Consider the following 20,880-nt stretch of genomic DNA (forward strand, 5'->3'; position numbering starts at 1 on the left):
ACCCCTGTAGCCAAAGAGGATTGGAAAATGATGGTCAGAGCTTCCGCGATTTCCTCCCTTGCCTCTCTTAACAGCCCGGGATACATTTCATCTGGGCCTGGGGGTTTATCTACTTTCAAAGATGCTAAACCACTTAATGCTTCCTCCCTCTCTATGTTTATCCCATCAAATATTTCATACTCCTCCTCCTTCACTACATCATCCCTCTATTTTGTGATGACAGACGCAAAGTATTCATTAAGAACCATACCCAAATCTTCCGCCTCCACACATAGGTTACCTTTTTCGTCTCCCAATAGACCCTACTCTTTCCTTAGTTATTCTCTTCCTCTTTATGTATTTAGAAAGTATATTTGTTTTTTTTTAAATTTTACTTGCTAATATTTTTTCATGCTCTCTCCTTGCTTTCCTAATTTTCTTTTTAATTTCACACCTGTACTTTCTATACTCCTCTAGGCTTTCTGTAATATTGAGTTCTCGGTATCTGACAAAAGCTTCCCTTTTTTGTGTTATTCTACCCTTGACATTCAGCGTCTCTAGATTTGGGAGTCTCACCCTTTTTTGCTCTTGACCTTCACTATCTCCTCCTTGAATTCCTCCCACTGCTCTGACCCTGATTTATCTTCAAGTAGCTGCTTCCAGTCCACTTTCGTGAAATCACATCTCAGCTTAGTAAAACTGGCTTATCCCTAATTGGGAACTTTTACATCTGGTCTCTTTGTAATTTTCCATAACTATGCTGAATCTAATTTAATTATGATCACTACCACCAAAATGCTCTCTCACTGATACCCGTTCCACCTGCCCAGCTTCAATTGCCAAAAACTAAGTCCAGAATAGGACTTAGTTTTAGGACTTGTTATGTAGTGGCTAAAAATGTTCTCCTGAATGCATTTTAAGAATTCTGTGCTCTTTATTCCTCTTACACCAATTCTATCCAGTTAATATTAGGGTAGTTGAAATTCCCGACTATTACTGCCCTATTGTTTTCGCACATCTCAGAAATTTGCCTTTGTATTTGCTTTTCTATCTCCCTCTGACTATTTGGGGGTCTATAATTCACTCCCAGCAGTGTGATCGCCCTTTCTTTGTTCTTCAATTCAACCCATATGGCCTCGTTTGATGCTCCTTCTACATATCAAACCTCCTCACAACTGTAATTGTTTCCTTAACCAATATTGCGACCCTCCCTCCCATTTTATCCCCCTCTCTAACTCTTGTGAAAATTCTGGAACCGTTCCTGCCTTTCTTTAAGCCATGTTTCAGTAATATCTATGATATCATACTTCCACATATCTATCTGTGCCTTCAGATCATCTGCCTTGTTCACTAGACTCCTTGCATTGAAGTATAGACCATTAAGCACTGCCATACTCCTTTGTTGTCTGTTTTCTAGCCTTTGCTTCCTCTGCCTTCCATTTCCAGCTTTGCTTCTCTCCCTACTAAATCTACGCTCAGTTTAAACCCTCCCCAACAGCACTAGCAAACCCTACCCAGTGAGGATATTGGTCCTGGCTCTGTTGAGGTGCAACCTGTCCAGCTTGTGCAGGTCCCACCTCTGCCAGACCCAGTCCCAGTGCCTCAGGAATCTAAAGCCCTCCCTCCTGCACCATCTCTCCAGCAATGCATTCATTTGCTCTGTCCCCCTACTTCTGTAATCACTCACGCGTTACACCGGGGTTAATCTGGAGATTACTATCTTTCAGATCCTGCTTACTAATCTTTTTCCTAGCTCCCTAAATGCTGCCTGCATTCCACTTTCTATCTATGTCATTGATACTGATATTGAACACGGCCTCTGGCTGTTCACCCTCTCCTCCCAGAATGTCCTGCAGCCGCTCGGTGACATTCTTGATGCTGGCACCATTCCATCCTGGAGTCACATCTGCGGCTACAGAAACGCCTGTCTGTTCTCCTAACATTGAATCCCCAATCACTATTGCATTATTGCTCTTACTCCTCCCACCGTGCTCTGTCCTGGGCTTTCTGCCCGCTGTCTTTATGCTGCTGTTGCTGCTGCTGCATCGCCTGCTGCCGGCTCCCAATCCGGTCCACGCCCTATCACGTCCCAGCTTAATTTCATTAATTAGTCCCTTTGTCTGGGGCAGATACCCAAAGGAGGAGCCAAGGCATTCAGTTCAACTACAAGCATCTTTTTCGATTAGTGCCTTTCCTGCTGTGTGTGTGGGGGGCTCAGTACCACACCAGGCGAGATTCAATCACTCAGTACAGGCCGGGATGGTGTCTGGGCCTTTCCTGCTCTGTGTGTGGTGTGTGTGTATGTATGTGCGGGGAGATGCTCAGTATCACACCGGGTGAGATCAGCTCCCTCAGTGCAGGCTGGAATGGAGTCTGGGACTTTCCTGCTCTCCATGTTTGTGTGTGTGTGTGTGTGTGCGCGGGGGGGGGGGGGGGGGGTGGTGGGTGGAGGAGGTGCGGAGTGGAGCTCAATACCACACCAATACTCAGCTGGAGTTTCCTTGTTCACAGGTCCTTTCCCGGTCAGACTGACAGACGGGAACAACATGTGCTCAGGGAGGGTGGAGATCCTTTACAATTCCACCTGGGGGACCATCTGCGACGAGGGCTGGGACCTCACCGACGGGGACATCGTGTGCAAGCAACTGAACTGTGGGAAGACTGAGTCGGTAACCGGGGCCTACCTCGGCCGAGGGAGCGGGGAGGTGTGGCTAGGTGGTGTGCGGTGCAGTGGGACTGAACATTCGCTGGACCGGTGCCTCGCAAACCCCTGGGGGAGCAGTAACTGTACACACAGTCAGGATGCTGGCGTCACTTGCTCAGGTAAGGCTTGCAGGAGTCGGCCCATTGGCCTCCTCCAGCCTGCATCTAGCTGCTTGGACAGGGTATCATCGAATCTCACAGCACAGAAGGAGGCCCTTCCGCCCACCGTGCCTGTACCAGCTCTTTGGAAGAGTTGTCCACTTAGTCGCACTCCCCGCTGCAATGTTTTCCTTTTCAAGTATTTATCCAATTCCCTTTTGAAAGTTACTATTGACTCTGCTTCCACCACCCTTTCAGGAGCACATTCCAGATCATAACAACTCGCTGTGTAAATACATTCTTTTCATCACTCCTCTGGTTCTTTTGCCAATTACCTTAAATCGGTGTCCTCTGGTTACTGACCCTTCTGCCTCTGGAAACAGTTTCTCCTTATTCACTCTATCAAAACCCCTCGTAATTTTGAACACCTCTAATAAATCGCCCCTTAACCTTCTGTGCTCCAAGGAGAGCAACCCCAGCTTCTCCAGTCTCTCCCCTCATGAAGTCCCTCATTCCTGGTAACATTCTAATAAATCTCCTTTGAACCCTCACCAAGGCCTACACATCCTTCCTGATGTGCGATGCCCAGAACTGAACACAATACTCCAGCTGAGGAACTAACCAGTGATGGGGGCTTTCTGTCGCTCCAAAGGATGAAAGGAGGAACCCCAATTCAATTAAATGATTAAAGGAGTTGATAGGGTAGATAGAGAGAAACTGTTTCTTCTGGTGGGGGAAGTCCAGAACAAGGGGCCATGATCTTAAAATTAGAGCTTGGCCATTCAGGGGTGATATCAGGAAGCACATTGTCACACAAAGGATAGTGGAAATCTGGAACTCTCTCCCCCAAAAAGCTGTGGATGCTGGGGGTCAATTGGAGCTTTCAAGACTGAGATTGATAGATTTTTGTTAGGCAAGGGTAGCAAGAGACATGGAGCAAAGGAAAGTAAATGAGAGTTGAGTTACAGATGACCCGTTATCTAATTGAATGGCGGAAAAGGCTTGAGAGTTTGAATGGCCTCGTCTTGTCTCGATTATGTTTCTGTTGATAACCTCGCAGAACTTCTGTGATCCCGTCTCTATTCCAGGTCCGGTGCCCGTACGGCTGGTGAACGGTACCAACATGTGCTCCGGGAGAGTTGAGGTCTATCGTAAATCCGTCTGGGGGACCATCTGTGATGGTGGCTGGGATGTAAACGCAGCGACTGTGGTCTGCAGTATGTTGAACTGTGGGACGGCGCTGGCAGCAACAAGAACCGCCTTCTATGGAGCGGGGACTGGGGCCATCTGGTTGGATGTTGTGAAGTGTAACGGGACAGAGCCTGCCCTCGATCAGTGCTCTGCCAACCCATCAGGAGTCAATAACTGCACACACAGCAAGGACGCCGGAGTAACCTGCTCAGGTGAGTGGCTCGCTTTGTTCCTTTTGTGCTCAACAAGTTGATGGCAGATGCAGCACAAGTTAGATCCAGAGTAAAGCTCCCTCTACACTGTCCCATCAAACACTCCCAGGGCAGGTACAGCACAGATTAGATACAAAGTAAAGCTCCCTCTACACTATCCCATCAAACATTCCCAGGGCAGGTACAGCATGGGTTAGATACAGAGTAAAGCACCCTCTACAATGTCCCATCAAACACTCCCAGGGCAGGTACAGCACGGGTTAGATACAGAGTAAAGCTTCCTCTACACTGTCCCATCAAACACTCCCAGGGTAGGTACAGCATGGGTTAGATACAGAGTAAAGTTCCCTCTACACTATCCCATCAAACATTCCCAGGGCAGGTACAGCATAGTTTAGATACAGAGTAAAGCTCCCTCTACACTGTCCCATCAAACACTCCCAGGCCAGGTACAGCACGGGTTAGATACAGAGTTAAGCTCCCTCTACACTGTCCCATCAAAATCTCCCAGGCCAGGTACAGCACTGGTTAGATACAGAGTTAAGCTCCCTCTACACTGTCCCATCAAAAACTCCCAGGGCAGGTACAGCACTGGTTAGATACAGAGTAAAGCCCCCTCTACACTGTCCCATCAAACACTCCCAGGGCAAGTACAGCACAGGTTAGGTACAGAGTAAAGCTCCCTCTACACTGTCCCATCAAACATCCCAGGGCAGGTACAGCATGGGTTAGATACAGAGTAAAGCTCCCTCTACACTGTCCCATCAAACACTCCCAGGGCGGGTACAGCACGGGGTAGATACAGAGTAAAGCTCCCTCTAAACAGTCCCATCAAACACTCCCAGGGCAGGTACATCACGGGTTAGATTATCAGTCCAATGCTCTGGATTACTAGTCGAGGCCCTTGGATGACTGGTCCAGTAACACGGCCACTGTGCTATCCACGATTGAGAGGAGCCTGGCTCCTGGGCCTAAGTTTCCAGCTGATGACCTCAGTGAAAATTCAGATAATTCCAGACCAGATTAACTGTGTTCCCATCTCTATTCCAGGTCCGGTGCCCATACGGCTGATGAACGGTACCAACATGTGCTCCGGGAGAGTTGAGGTCTATCGTAAATTTGTCTGGAGGACCGTCTGTGATGATGGCTGGGATCAAAACACAGCGAGTGTGGTCTGCAGACTGTTAAACTGTGGGACGGCCGTGTCAGCAACAGGAGGCACCTACTATGGAAAGGGGACGGGGGACATCTGGTTAGGGAGTTTGAGGTGTAGCGGGACAGAGCCTTCCCTCGATCAGTGCTCTGCCAACCTGTCGGGTGTGAATAACTGCACACACAGCAAGATCGCTGGAGTTACCTGCTCAGGTAAAGTAATGAAGCGAGTGGATGAGGATAGTACTGTTGATGTTGTGTATATGGACTTATCATAGTATCATAGACTCCTACAGGGCAGAAGGAGGCCATTCGGCCCGTCGAGTCTGTGCCAGCTCTTTTCGAGGAGCAATCCTGTTTGTCTCACTCCACTTCTCTATCTCCATGTCCCCGCAATCTTTTCTCCTTCAAGTATCTATACAGTTGCCTTATGAAGGCTCCTATTGAATCTGTATCCACCACCCTGTCAGGCAGTGCATTCCAAATCTTAACCATTCGTTGCGTAAAAAAGCTTTTTGTCATGTTGCCTCTGGTTCTTTTGCCCATCCCCTTAAATCTGTGCCCCACGGTTATCAACCCTTCAGCCATTGGAAACAGTTTCTCTTCGAGCTAAACCCTTCACGATTTTAAACACTTCTGTCAAATCTCCTCTTTGCCTTCGCTTCTCTTCTTAGGCAGTCCCCCAGAGTCGAGGATGACTTGCTCCCACACTAAAAATGAGTTCTAAGGTGACTGATGAGTCCAATATGGATCTACAGTCTCTGTCGCAGGTGGGGCAGACGGTGGTTGGAGGGACGGGTGGGTGGGGTGCTTGAATTGTCGTATGCTTCTTCTGCTGTTTGTACTTGGCTTCTGCGTGCTCCAGGCGAAGAGACTCGAGGTTTTTGGCGCCTTCTTGGATGCTCCTCCTCTACTTTGAACGGTCTTGGGCCAGGGATTCCCGGGAGTCGGTGGGGATGTTACACTTTTCCAAGGAGGCTTTAAGGGTGCCCTTGAAGCGTTTTCTCTTCCCTCCTGGGACTCGCTCACCATGACGTAGCTCGGAGTAAAATACTTGTTTCGGGAGTCTAGTATTGGGCATGCGGACCAATGCTCTAAGGAGAAAAACCCCAGCTTCCCCAGTCTATCCACGTAATGGCAAACACACATCCCTGGAACCATTCTAGTAATTCCCTTCGGTATCCACTCGCCAAAGCCTTCATGACCTTCCTAAAGTGGTGCCCAGAATTCGACACAATACTGCAGCTGGGGCCTGTAATATCTGTAAGCTCGTAATGTTGTAGCTCTACACTGTGAATGTGGACGTATTGTGTACTGCAGCTACAGAGTTAATAAATCACAGAAGCAGGAGGTTCCGGAGACTTCCGAGAGCTGCCTGCCATGTTCGAAAGCTGTGTGTACTTGTGCTCTGTGAATATATCACATTTGGCGGCGAGATGGGATTTTTCGGATGATTTAAAGCTGAAATTTTGTTGGTGAAGGATTCAGCAAGCCGGCAGAGAGACTTTGGAAGCTTCTCTGTCTTTGGAAAAAGTTACAAAATCCGAGTTAAAAAAACAAGCACACTAGTTTAAACTGCAGAGTTTAAAATGGCGGCATCCGTTGCAGTAATGGGACATTTAGGTGAATATAAACCCGACCAGGAAAGGATTGAGGCATATGTGGACTGGCTAGAAATGTATTTCACTGCAAATAACATAATCAAAGTTCCAGAGAATGCAGATCAGAACCGGGCTGTGTTGGAACAGAAGTGAGCTATCTTCTTATCTGCAGCTGGACCTGAATTGCATGAAACGCTGGTAAATCTGCTTGTGCCTGACGAGCCAAAGGACACAACGCTTAAAGAGATTTTAATGAAGCTGGAGCAGCACTATAACCCCAAACCGTTAGAAATTGCTGAAAGCTCTCATTTCGATATACAAAATCAAAAGACTGATGAAAGTATCAGTGATTACATTGTAGCATTAAAAAAGCTATCTATTCACTGTAATTTCGGAAACTTTCAAAACTGTGCATTGCGGGATCGTTTTGTTTGTGGGGTGAAAAATGATGCGATCAGAAGAAAGTTATTGATGACGGATGACTTGACTTTTGAGATTGCTTGTCAGACAGCGAGGTCGATGGGCATGGCGAATCAATATTCCTGAGAATTTTATAATAATTACGGTCGTCAATCAACCGAGGTGAATTGCCTGCAGATTCAAAGTAAAAGGCAATGGGGGCCCAAAGTCTCAGAAACTGGAAATTCTAACAGAGCATCGAAGTCATGCTATAGGTGCCTGGGACAACACATTGCTCAAAGTTGTCCATATGTGAAGGCAGAGTGTTTCTACTGCAGAAAAACTGAGCATCTTACGAAGGCATGCCGACTGAAGGGTAAACCAGCTTTTAAAGCTATGAGTCCAGTTTTCAAAGCTATGAGTAGAAATCTTCAGAGACTAAATAGCATGGAAGAACAACAATAGGACGTGGAGATGTTAGAGTTACACGTCATCAGGAGCACAAGGTTAACGGACAGTGACTCGAAAAGTATCAAAATCCACATAGATGTTGCGGGATTCAAGATACCAATGGAAATCGAGATGCGTGCATCCATGAGTGTAGTACCGGAGTCGCTATACCTCAACAAATTGCGTGATTTCCCATTGGAGAAATCCAAAATGGACCTGCGAGGCTACTCGGGAGAGAAAATTCCTGTGGTAGGTCGTATCACCATACCGGTGAAATATAAAGATCAATTTCAGAACTTGCCTCTAATAGTCGTGAAAGGAGACAAGCTTGCCTTACTCAGAATAAATTGGTTTAGTTCACTGAAGCTGGATTGGAGTGAGATTTTTCATGTTGTAGTGAGATTTGCATCAACAGATGATGTTATCAAGAAGTATCCGAAGGTGTTCTGCGAAACGGGCAGTCCGATCCAAGGCTTCAAGGCGAGTGTCAGGGTACAGAAGGACGCTAGATCAGTTTACTACAAGCCATGTTCCGTACCAGAGGCACTCAAGGAGAAAGTTGAGCAAGAACTCAAAACACTACAGACTGAGAACGTTATTTCTAAGATAGATCGATTAAATTGGGCTACACCTATTGTTGTTGTACCTAAGTCCGATGGTAAGGTAAGATTGTGTGGTGATTATAAAGTAACCGTAAATCAGATTCTAGAGGGTAATGTCCCCAATACATTGCCAAAGATAGAAGATTTGTTCACAACACTGACAGGTGGTCAGATCTTCTCAAAACTGGATCTTACAAATGCCTACTTACAGCTTTAACCAAATGAGTCCAAGTTAAGTTTGACTATAAATACTCATCTAGGCCTATATCAATTTAATAGGCTACCGTTTGGAGTGTCTTCCGCCCCTGCCATATTCCAAGGGGTGATGAACCAGATTTTGCAAGGTATTGAAGGGGTAGTATGTTATTTAGATGACATACTAATTTCAGCACCAAATAGGCAAATTCGTAATAATATATTGAATTAAGTCCTCAAATGGCTAGAGAAGCACAGAGTACGAGTGACTGCTCGTAAGTGTGAGTTATTTCAAAACTCAGTGGAGTATTTAGGGTACAAAGTAGACAAATATGGTTTACATCCAACCATGGGAAAGCTGGATGCAATCAGAATGCACCCACTCCCAGGAATGTCACTGAACTTCGTTCATTCTTGGGTTTTTTGAACTATTATGGGAAGTTCCTGCCAAATTTGGCTACAGTATTACATACACTGAATGAACTTTTGAAAAAACAGGTCCATTGGAAGTGGTCAAAAGAATGCGATGCAGCATTCAAAGAGTGTAAAAGCAAATTGGTAGATAGCACCATGTTAGTTCACTATGACGTATCTAAGGAGATTAAGCTAGCATGTGATGCCTCTCTGTATGGGTTGGGGCAGTAATCTATCATGTATCAAGTAGTGGGGAGGAGACCAATTGCTTTTGCTTCACGCACTCTCAGTGCCAGTGAGAGTAATTATGCACAAATTGAAAGGGAAACTTTGGCATTAATTTTTGGGGTCAAGAAGTTTCACAAATACTTGTCCATCGATACGGACCATAAGCCCCGAACAGCAATCCTCCATCCAAAGTCCCCAGTTCCAACATTAGCTGCAGCCCGAATGCAGAAATGGGCTTTGATTTTGTCAGCATATATATATGATATTGAATACAGACGATCAGCTGATCACAGTAATGCTGATGCAATGTCTGGATTGCCTTCCCCATCACAAGTTACACCCGATAGGGAAGAAGTGTTTTATTTTTCATATATTGATGAACTGCCAGTCACAGCTGAAGAGATTGATAGAGCAACCAAACGTGACCCAGTGATGTCAAAGGTGTATGATTATATTGCAAATGGATGGCCAAACTGTTATGTCTTGGATAAAGAATCAGACTAGATACTGAAAGCTCAAAGAAAGTGTGACCGTCGTCCTTTATTACAGATCTCAGAATGCTCTCCAGCCTGTGAGGCCTCATTATATACAGGTGCTCCCAAGGGATTGTGGGATCCCTTGGGACTCCAGGGGATAAGCCCTCTGGTGGTTAGACATGGTAATTACAGGTTTACATACATAACAACACAACCCCCCAAAGTCAATAGTGTAACTATTTACAATGTGAGTCGATCTGGGGCCTTCCTTTCCCTGGTTGATCGTCTTGGTGCAAATGCTGGTGTTGGTGAGTCATTTGTTGGGCCTTCGCTAGGCTGCTGCGCAGCTGGCCTTGCTAGACTGCTGGGGGCGGTGAGTCTTGCTGGGCTGTTGCAGGTAATGGGCTCTGCTTCGTGGTCAATCGCTGGGTCGGTTGCCACTTGTGTGTGTGTTGGAGGGTTGAAAAAGATAGAGTCTATTGTGCGTTGATCTGGATAGTCCGTAAATCTGAGTTTGGTTTGGTCCAAGTGTTTACTGCAGGTGAGTCCATTTGCGAGTTTGACCACAAACACCCTACTCCCCTCTTTGGCCAAAACAGTGCCAGCTATCCACTTGGGACCTTGTCCATAGTTCAACACAAATACAGGATCATTTACTTCAATTTCTCGTGACACATTTGCACGATCATGATATGTATTCTGTTGAAGCCGCCTGCTCTCTACCTGTTCATGTAGATCAGGGTGGACTAACAAGAGCCTTGTCTGAATGCCCTTTTCATGAGCAGTTCAGCTGGAGGAACCCCAGTGAGCGAGTGAGGTCTTGTGCGGTAACTAAGCAGGACTCGGGATAAGCAAGTTTGCAATGAGCCTTCAGTTACCCTTTTCAAGTTCTGCTTGATTGTTTGAACTGCTCGTTCTGCCTGACCGTTGGACACTGGCTTAAACGGGGCAGACGTGACATGTTTGATCCCATTGCGGATCATGAATTCCTTGAATTCGGCACTGGTAAAGCACGGCCCATTGTCACTTACAAGGAAATCAGGCAGGCCGTGTATGGCAAACATGGCCCGTAGGCTTTCAATGGTGGCAGCGGTCGTGCTTGCCAACATTATCACACATTCAATCCACTTGGAGTACGCATCTGCAACCACTAAAAAAATTTTTCCCAAGAATGGGCCTGCATAGTCGACATGAACCCTAGACCGCAGTTTGGAGAGCGAAGACCATAAACTTAGTGGCACCTCCCTGGGTGCATTGCTTAATTGGGAACATGTATTACATTTGTGCACACAGGACTCTTAAGTCTGTATCAATACCGGGCCACCACATGTGGGATCTGGCTATCGCTTTCATCATTACAATGCCTGGGTGGGTACTATGGAGATCACTAATGAAAGTGTCCCTGCTCTTTTTTGGCACAACTACCCGATTACCACATAGGAGGCAGTCAGAATAGACATTTCATCTTTGCGCCACTGGTACAACTTTATTTCTTCCTGCATCTCTAACGAGACACTAGACCAGCGCCTGTGGAGCACACAGTTTTTTACGAAGGACAGTAAGGGGTCCTGGCTTGTCCAGGTTCTAATCTGTTGGGTGATAACAGGTGATTGCTCACTCTCAAATGCCTCCATGACCATGAGCAAGTCCGCTGGCTGCGCCATTTCCACCCCTGTGGTGGGCAATGGTAGCCTACTGAGAGCATCGGCACAGTTTTCTGTGCCTGGCCTGTGGCAGATGGCATGGTTGTATGCGGACAATGTGAGCGCCCACCTTTAGATGCGGGCAGAGACATTGGAATTGATCTCTTTGCTCTCCGAGAATAGCGATATGAGCGGCTTTTGGTCTGTTTCAAGCTCGAACTTGAGGCCAAACAAGTATTGGTGCATTTTTTTTACCCCGTAAACACGCGCCAGAGCCTTTTCTTCAACCATGCTGTAAGCCCTTTCAGCCTTGGACAAACTCCCGGATGCATACGCAACTGGTTGCAAAATTCCCGATTCATTAGCCTGTTGTAACACACATCCGACCCTTTATGACGACGCATCGTAAGCTAACACGAGTCGTTTACATGGGTTATACAGGACAAGCAGTTTGTTGGAACACATAAATTTCCGGCTTCCTTAAAGGCAGCCTCTTGTGAATTCCCCCACACTCAGTTGTCTCCCTTGCGCAGTAGCGCATGCAGGGGTTCTAGCAGGGTGCTTAACCCAGATAGGAAATTACCAAAATAGTTAAGGAGTCCTAGAAATGACCACAGCTCCATCACGATCCGTGGTCACGGCGCATTCTTGATGGCCTCCGTCTTGGCGTCGGTCTGATGCCGTCTGCTGCGATCCTCCTTCCTAAGAATTTGACGTCTTGTGTTAGGAAAACACACTTCGAGCGTTTCAACCTGAGCCCCACGCGATCCAACCGACTAAGAACCTCCTCCAGGTTCTTCAAGTGCTCCATGGTGTCCCGACCTGTAACCAATATGTCCTCCTGGATACCACTGTGCAACGAACCGACTTTAGCAGGCTTTCCATGTTCTGCAGGAAGATCACTGCAGCCGACCGAATCCCAAACGGGCACTGGTTGTAAATGGAAACATAGAAACATAGAAAATAGGTGCAGGAGTAAGCCATTCGGCCCTTTGAGCCTGCACCACCATTCAATACGACCATGGCTGATCATCACCTCAGTACCCCTTTCCTGCTTTCTCTCCATACCCCTTGATCCCTTTAGACATAAGGGCCATATCTAACTCCCGCTTGAATATATCCAACAAACTGGCATCAACAACTCTCTGCGGTAGAGAATTCCACAGGTTAACAACTCTCTGAATGACGAAGTTTCTCCACATCTCAGTCCTAAATGGCTTACCACTTATCCTAAGACTGTGTCCCCTGGTTCTGGACTTCCCCAACATCGGGAATATTCTTCCTGCATCTAACCTGTCCAGTCCCATCAGAATTTTATATGTTTCTATGAGATCCCCTCTAATTCTTCTAAACTCCAGTGAGCACAGGCCCAGTCGATCCAGTCTCTCCTCATATGTCGGTACTGCCATCCCGGGAATCAGTCTGGTGAACCTTCACTGCACTCCCTCAATAGCAAGAACGTCCTTCCTCAGATTAGGAGACCAAAACTGAATGCAATATTCCAGGTGAGGGCTCACCAAGGCCCTGTACAACTGCAGTAAGACCTCCCTGCTCCTATACTCAAATCCCTTAGCTATGAAGGCCAACATGCCATTTGCCTTCTCCACCGCCTGCTGTACCTGCATGCCAACTATCAACGACTGATGTACCAGGACACCCAGGTCTCGTTGCACCTCCCCTTTTCTAATCTGCTGCCATTCAGATAATATTCTGCCTTCGTGTTTTTGCCACCAAAGTGGATAACCTCACATTTATCCACATTATACTGCATCTGCCATGCACTTGCCCACTCACCTAACCTGTCCAAGTCACCCTGCAGCCTCTTAGCATCCTCCTCACATCTCACACTGCCACTTAGCTTAGTGTCATCTGCAAACTTGGAGATATTACACTCAATTCCTTCATCTAAATCATTGATGTATATTGTAAATAGCTGGGGTCCCAGCACTGAGCCCTGCGGCACTCCAATGGTCATTGCCTGCCATTCTGAAAAGGAAGGACCCGTTTATCCCGACTCTCTGCTTCCTGTCTGCCAACCAGTTCTCTATCCACGTCAATACATTACCCCCAATACCATGTGCTTTAATTTTGCACACCAATTTCTTGTGTGGAACCTTGTCAAAAGCCTTTTGAAAGTCCAAATACACCACATCCACTAGTTCTCCGCTGTCCACTCTTCTAGTTACATTCTCAAAAAATTGTAGAAGATTTATCAAGCATGACTTCCCTTTCATAAATCCATGCTGACTTGGACTGGTCCTGTCACTGCTTTCCAAATGCACTGTTATTTCATCTTTAATAATTGATTCCAACATTTTCCCCACCACTGATGTCAGGCTCACTGGTCTATAATTCCCTGTTTTCTCTCTCCCTCCTTTCTTAAAAAGTGGTGTTACATTAGCTACCCTCCAGTCCATAGGAACTGATCCAGAGTCGATAGACTGCTGGAAAATGATCACCAATGCATCCACTATTTCTCGGGCCACTTCCCTAAGTACTCTGGGATGCAGACTATCAGGCCCTGGTGATTTATCAGTCTTCAATCCCATCAATTTCCCTAACACAATTTCCTGACTAATCAGGATTTCCTTCAGTTCCTCCTCTCTTTAGACAGGGTAGATGCAGGAAGAACGTTCCCAATATTGGGGAAGTCCAGAACCAGGGGTCACAGCCTAAGGATAAGGGGTAAGCCATTTAGGACCGAGACGAGGAGAAACTTCTTCACCCAGAGAGTGGTGAACCTGTGGAATTGTATACCACAGAAAGTTGTTGAGGCCAATTCACTAAATATATTCAAGAAGGAGTTAGATGTAATCCTTACTACTAGGGGGATCAAGGGGTATGGCGAGAAAGCAGGAATGGGGTACTGAAGTTGCATGTTCAGCCACGAACTCATTGAATGGCGGTGCAGGCTCGAAGGGCCGAATGGCCTGCTCCTGCACCTATTTTCTATGTTTCTATGTTTCCCTAGACCCTCTGTCCCCTAGTATTTCCAGAAGGTTATTTGTGTCTTCCTTCGTGAAGACAGAACTAAAGTATTTGTTCAGTTGGTCTGCCACTTCTTTGTTCCCCATTATTAATTCACCTGCTTCTGACTGCAAGGGACCTACGTTTGTCTTCACTAATCTTTTTCTCTTCACATATCTATAGAAGCTTTTGCAGTCAGTTTTATGTTCCCAGCAACTTTCTCTCATATTCTATTTTCCCCCTCCTAATAAAACCCTTTGTCCTCCTCTGCTGAATTCTAAATTTCGCCCAGTCCTCAGGTTTGCTGCTTTTTCTGGCTGATTTATATGCCTCTTCCTTGGATTTAACACTGTCCTTAATTTCCCTTGTTAGCCACGGTTGAGCCACCTCCCCGTTTTATTTTTACTCCAGACCAGGATGTACAATTGTTGAAGTTTATCCATGTGATCTTTAAACAGACCCTTGTGCATGTTGATGCAGGTGAGGCCTTTCGAAGACTCCTCCAGCTCCTGCGTCATGTAGGCCGAGGTCAGGTCCAGCTTGGTGAACGTCTTCCCTCCAGCCAGGGTCGTAAATAGGTTGTCTGCCTTGGGTAGCGGGTACTGGTCCGAGAGCGAAAAACGGTTAATTGTTACTTTATAGTCACCGCAAATTCTAACTGTACCGTCCTCCTTGAGTACTGGAACAATCGGACTGGCCCAATCGTTGAACTCCACCGGCGCGATGAAGCCTGTCTAGCTCGATTTCCACTTTTTCACGCATCATGTACGGTACCACCCGAGCCTCATGGTGGATGGGTCGCGTACCGGGAACCAAATGGATCTGCACTTTCGACCCCGAGAAACTTCCAATGCCTGGCTTGAATAACGATGGGAACTTGCTTAGAACCTGGGTACATGCGGTGTCGTCCACTGACGAAAGCGCTCGGATGTTGTACCAGTTACAGCGGATTTTCCCCAGCCAGCTTCTGCCAAATAACCTAGGGCCATCCCCTGGCACAATCCACAGCGGGAGTTCGTGTACTGCTCCATTAAAGGAGACTTTGATTTCAGCACTGTCAATTATCGGGATTAGTTCCTTTGTATAAGTTCTTAGCTTCGTTTCAATGGGGCTGAACTTGGGCCTGTGTGCCTTCTTCCCCCACAGCCTGTCGAAGGCCGTTTTACTCATTATGGACTGACTTGCCCCCGTGTCCAGCTCCATAGACATAGGAATACCGTTCAGTTCAACTTTCAACGTTATAGGTGAGCATTTCGTCGTGAACGTGTGTACCCTGTACACCTCTGCCTCCTCCGTACGAGTTTCCTATTCCGTCTGATCCACTGTGGACCGATCTTCCTCTGCAACATGGTGGTTTGCAGGGTTTGCAGCTCGCCTGCACATTCGTTGGAGATGTCCCATTGTTCTGCAGCCATTGCACGCATAGTGCTTAAAGCGGCCTTGATGGGGCCGATGATCACCCCCGCAGCGCCAACAGGGTGTTAACTGCCTCGCATTAACAATGATGGTGGACTCTGGGTTAATTGAGGTCGGGCCACAGCAGCTGGCATGTACATTCTGTCCTGTACATTTCTGCTCAAAACCGATGTTACTTTATGAACAGTACTGGCCGAAACTTCTTTGTTCTGCGAAATCTGCTTGGTGTTGTCGCTGGTGGACATAAATGCTTAGGCTATTGTTATGGTTTTACTCAGCTTCAGAGCTTCTACAGTCAACAGTTTGCAAAGGATTGTCTCATGTCCGTTGCCCAGTACAAAAAAGTCTCTGAGCATTTGTTCTAGGAATCCTTCAAACTCATAATGTCCTGCGAGGCGCCTTAGTTCGGTGACGTAGCTCGCCACTTCCTGGCCCTCCGATCGTTGACACGTGTAGATCCGATATCTTGCCATCAAAATACTTTCCTTCGGATTTAGTTGCTCCCAGACCAGCCTACACTGTTCTTCGTAGGATTTCTCTGTTGGTTTAGCCGGGGCCAGGAGATTTTTCATGAGGCCATACCCCTACAGAGTTAGGAGGATCGCCCTTGGTTTGGTTACGTTCTTGTCCCCTTCCAGCTCGTCGGAAATGAAGTATTCGCCGAGTCGCTCCACGAAGGCCTCCCAATCGTCCCCTTCCGAGAACTTCTCCAGGATGCTGACTGTTCTTTACCTTTTCACGCGGTTCGTTACCTCATCGCCAATTGTTATGCTCATAATAAATGGTCAGACCGAGTACTGTGTGTAATGAGCAAGTGTGACCTTAGCTCCTTTATTGTAGTTCCAGAGTGCAGCTACCTCCGTGGTGGCCTGTTTATATACTGTACTCCCAAGGAATGCTGGGATCCCTTAGGACTCCAACAGGTAGGCCCTCTGGTGGACAGGTGTGATGCAGGTTACAAGGGGTTAAATGCATAACAGTTACCCTGCTCGGGACAATGTGGTTACCCTGCTCGGGACAGTGTGGTTATCCTGCTCGGGGGAGTGTGGTTACCCTGCACGGGACAGTGTGGTTACCCCGCTCCTTGTTTGCTTTGGTTCTTAAACTGCAAGAGTGGGATTCAATCTATAGCTGTCTGGATTACTGGTCCAGGCCTCTGGATTACTAGTTCAGTAACACTGTCTCTGCGCTGATCACTATGAGGAGGAGCAGGACACCTGACCCCAAATGTCCAGCTGATGTCTCCAGTTAATGTCCAGGTAATCCCAGACCAGATTAACCGTGTTCCCGTCTCTATTCCAGGTCCGGTGCCCGTACGGCTGGTGAACGGTACCAACATGTGCTCTGGGAGAGTTGAGGTCTATCGTAACTCCGTTTGGGGAACCGTCTGTGAAAATGGCTGGGATCAAAACGCAACGAGTGTGGTCTGTGGACTGCTGAACTGTGGGACGGCCCTGTCAGCAACAGGAGGCACCTACTATGGAGAGGGGACGGGGCACATCTGGTTGGATGATGTGAAGTGTGACGGGACAGAGCCTGCCCTCGATCAGTGCTCTGCAAACCCATCGGGTGTCACTGACTGCACACACAGCAAGGATGTTGGCATTACCTGCCCAGGTGAGTGGAGTTCCCTGCTTGGGTGAGCCGGGATCCCTGCTCAGGTGAGTACGCCTGTCTTGGCAGCTAACTTACTGCCATCCCGCTAATATGATAGGAGAACGTGAGTGACGTGTTTTCGTGTGAAGGCAAAGAGATGGTTTCCAATTGTTTGTTGGATAAATGTCGCATCAGGTGCCCCTGACACAGAACAGGAAAGACCCAGGCATTGCCCCCAGCCTGTGCTGTGTGAGCTGACCGCTCCTGGGTCTATTGAAGGAGTGTGTCTCCCGGGATGGGGTCTGGCTCAACGAGGGGCTCATGGCTCAGTACCAGGTGGTGACAGCATTAGCCTCTAATGGGGGCTGCAGAACATTCCAACATATGGGAGAGCTCGTGCAGGTGGGATCAGTTTGTATGCTGGGAATAGCCTGGACACGTGCTCAAATATCCAGCCAATGACTCCAGTGAAAGAAAGTTCATGTAATCCCAGACCAGATTAACTGTATTCCTGTCTCTATTTCCAGGTCCGCTGCCCGTACGGCTAGTGAACGGTGCCAACGTGTGCTCCGGGAGAGTTGAGGTCTATCGTAAATCCGACTGGGGGACCGTCTGTGGCGATGGCTGGGATATAAATGCAGCGAGTGTGGTCTGCAGACTGTTGAACTGTGGGACGGCGCTGGCAGCAACAGGAAGTGCCTACTTTGGAGAGGGGACTAGGGACATCTGGTTGGATGATGTGAAGTGTGACGGGACAGAGCATGCCCTCGATCAGTGCTCTGCCAACCCATCTGGTGTCAATAACTGCACACACAGCAAGGACGCTGGAGTTACCTGCTCGGGTGAGTGGAGTTACCTGTTCGGGTGAGGGGAGTTCCCTGCTCGGCTAAGAGGATTTAGTTTCTCGATTGAGTAGTCCCTGGTTTTGCTTTTTTGTACAAGTGTAAACACTCTGTCTGTATCTCTCCCTGTCCCAAGACTGCCCTAAATGGAGGAAGAGCATCCGGGAGGGCGTTGAGCACCTCGAGTCTCTTCGCCGAGGGCATGCAGAAAACAAGCGCAGATGGTGGAAGGAGCATGCAGAAAATCAGACTCCCCACCCACCCTTTCCTTCAATCATTATCTGGCCCACCTGTGACAGAGACTGTAATTCCCATATTGGACTGTACAGTCACCTGAGAACTCACTTTTAGAGTGGAAGCAAGTCTTCCTCGATTTCGAGGGTCTGCCTATGATGATGATCTACTCTATGAAAATCTTTCCTAATTTGAAAGACCTCTGTTAGGTCACCCCTCAGCCTTCTCTTTTCAAGAGAAAATAAACCCAGCTTTTTCAACCTTTCCTGATAGGTAAACATAAGAACATAAGAATTGGGAGCAGGAGAAGGCCATTCAGCCCCTCGAGCCTATGCTGCCATTTAATAAGATCATGGCGGATCTTCTACCTCAACTCCATTTTCCTGCACTATCTTCAGATTCCTTGATTCCCTTAATATCCAAAAAATCTATTAATATCTTGCCTTCAATATACACAAAGACTGAGCCTCCATAGCCATCTGGCGTAGGGAATTCCATAGATTCACCACCCTCTGAGTGAAGAAGTTTCCCCTCATCTCAGTCCTAAACGGCCGTCCCCTTATAGAAACATAGAAACATAGAAACATAGAAAATAGGTGCAGGAGTAGGCCATTCGGCCCTTCTAGCCTGCACCACCATTCAATGAGTTCATGGCTGAACATTCAACTTCAGTACCCCATTCCTGCTTTCTCGCCATACCCCTTGATCCCCCTAGTAGTAAGGACCTCATCTAACTCCTTTTTGAATATATTTAGTGAATTGGCCTCAACAACTTTCTGTGGTAGAGAATTCCACAGGTTCACCACTCTCTGGGTGAAGAAGTTCCTCCGCATCTCGGTCCTAAATGGCTTACCCCTTATCCTTAGACTGTGACCTCTGGTTCTGGACTTCCCCAACATTGGGAACATTCTTCCTGCATCTAACCTGTCTAACCCCGTCAGAATTTTAAATGTTTCTATGAGGTCCCCTCTCATTCTTCTGAACTCCAGTGAATACAAGCCCAGTTGATCCAGTCTTTCTTGATAGGTCAGTCCCGCCATCCCGGGAATCAGTCTGGTGAACCTTCGCTGCACTCCCTAAATAGCAAGAATGTCCTTCCTCAGGTTAGGAGACCAAAACTGTACACAATACTCCAGGTGTGGCCTCACCAATGCCCTGTACAACTGTAGCAACACCTCCCTGCCCCTGTACTCAAATCCCCTTGCTATGAAGGCCAACATGCCATTTGCTTTCTTAACCGCCTGCTGCACCTGCATGCCAACCTTTAATGACTAATGTACCATGACACCCAGGTCTCTTTGTACCTCCCCTTTTCCTAATCTGTCACCATTCAGATAATAGTCTGTCTCTCTGTTTTTACCACCAAAGTGGATAACCTCACATTTATCCACATTATACTTCATCTGCCATGCATTTGCCCACTCACCTAACCTATCCAAGTCGCTCTGCAGCCTCACAGCATCCTCCTCGCAGCTCACACTGCCACCCAACTTAGTGTCATCTGCAAATTTGGAGATACTACATTTAATCCCCTCATCTAAATCATTAATGTACAATGTAAACAGCTGGGGCCCCAGCACAGAACCTTGCGGTACTCCACTAGTCACTGCCTGCCATTCTAAAAAGTACCCATTTACTCCTACTCTTTGCTTCCTGTCTGACAACCAGTTCTCAATCCACGTCAGCACACTACCCCCAATCCCATGTGCTTTAACTTTGCACATTAATCTCTTGTGTGGGACCTTGTCGAAAGCCTTCTGAAAGTCCAAATACACCACATCAACTGGTTCTCCCTTGTCCACTCTACTGGAAATATCCTCAAAAAATTCCAGAAGATTTGTCAAGCATGATTTTCCTTTCACAAATCCATGCTGACTTGGACCTATCATGTCACCTCTTTCCAAATGCACTGCTATGACATCCTTAATAATTGATTCCATCATTTTACCCAGTAACGATGTCAGGCTGACCGGTCTATAATTCCCTGTTTTCTCTCTCCCTCCTTTTTTAAAAAGTGGGGTTACATTGGCTACCCTCCACTCTATAGGAACTGATCCAGAGTCAATGGAATGTTGGAAAATGACTGTCAATGCATCCACTATTTCCAAGGCCACCTCCTTAAGTACTCTGGGATGCAGTCCATCAGGCCCTGGGGATTTATCGGCCTTCAATCCCATCAATTTCCCCAACATAATTTCCCGGCTAATAAGGATTTCCCTCAGTTCCTCCTCCTTACTAGACTCCCCGAACCCTTTTATAACCGGAAGGTTGTTTGTGTCCTCCTTCGTGAATACCGAACCAAAGTACTTGTTCAATTGGTCCGCCATTTCTTTGTTCCCAGTTATGACTTCCCCTGATTCTGACTGCAGGGGACCTACGTTTGTCTTTACTAACCTTTTTCTCTTTACATATCTATAGAAACTTTTGCAATCCGTCTTAATGTTCCCTGCAAGCTTCTTCTCATACTCCATTTTCCCTGCC

The 20,880-nt window shown here is 47.1% G+C and overlaps 1 protein-coding gene across 1 annotated transcript in view; it reads left to right on the forward strand.

The window, feature by feature from the left end:
- Nucleotides 1-20,880, forward strand: part of LOC139230185 (scavenger receptor cysteine-rich domain-containing protein DMBT1-like) — a 163,850-nt gene that overhangs the window by 30,336 nt on the left and 112,634 nt on the right. The window contains exons 11-15 of the mRNA XM_070862026.1: nt 2,491-2,802; nt 3,870-4,184; nt 5,235-5,549; nt 17,030-17,344; nt 17,851-18,165. Of these exons, the coding sequence (XP_070718127.1) occupies nt 2,491-2,802; nt 3,870-4,184; nt 5,235-5,549; nt 17,030-17,344; nt 17,851-18,165 (1,572 nt within the window). The remainder of the gene's footprint in view (nt 1-2,490; nt 2,803-3,869; nt 4,185-5,234; nt 5,550-17,029; nt 17,345-17,850; nt 18,166-20,880) is intronic.

This window comes from Pristiophorus japonicus, chromosome 19, assembly GCF_044704955.1.
Source record: "Pristiophorus japonicus isolate sPriJap1 chromosome 19, sPriJap1.hap1, whole genome shotgun sequence".
NCBI classification, from domain to species: Eukaryota; Metazoa; Chordata; class Chondrichthyes; family Pristiophoridae; genus Pristiophorus; species Pristiophorus japonicus.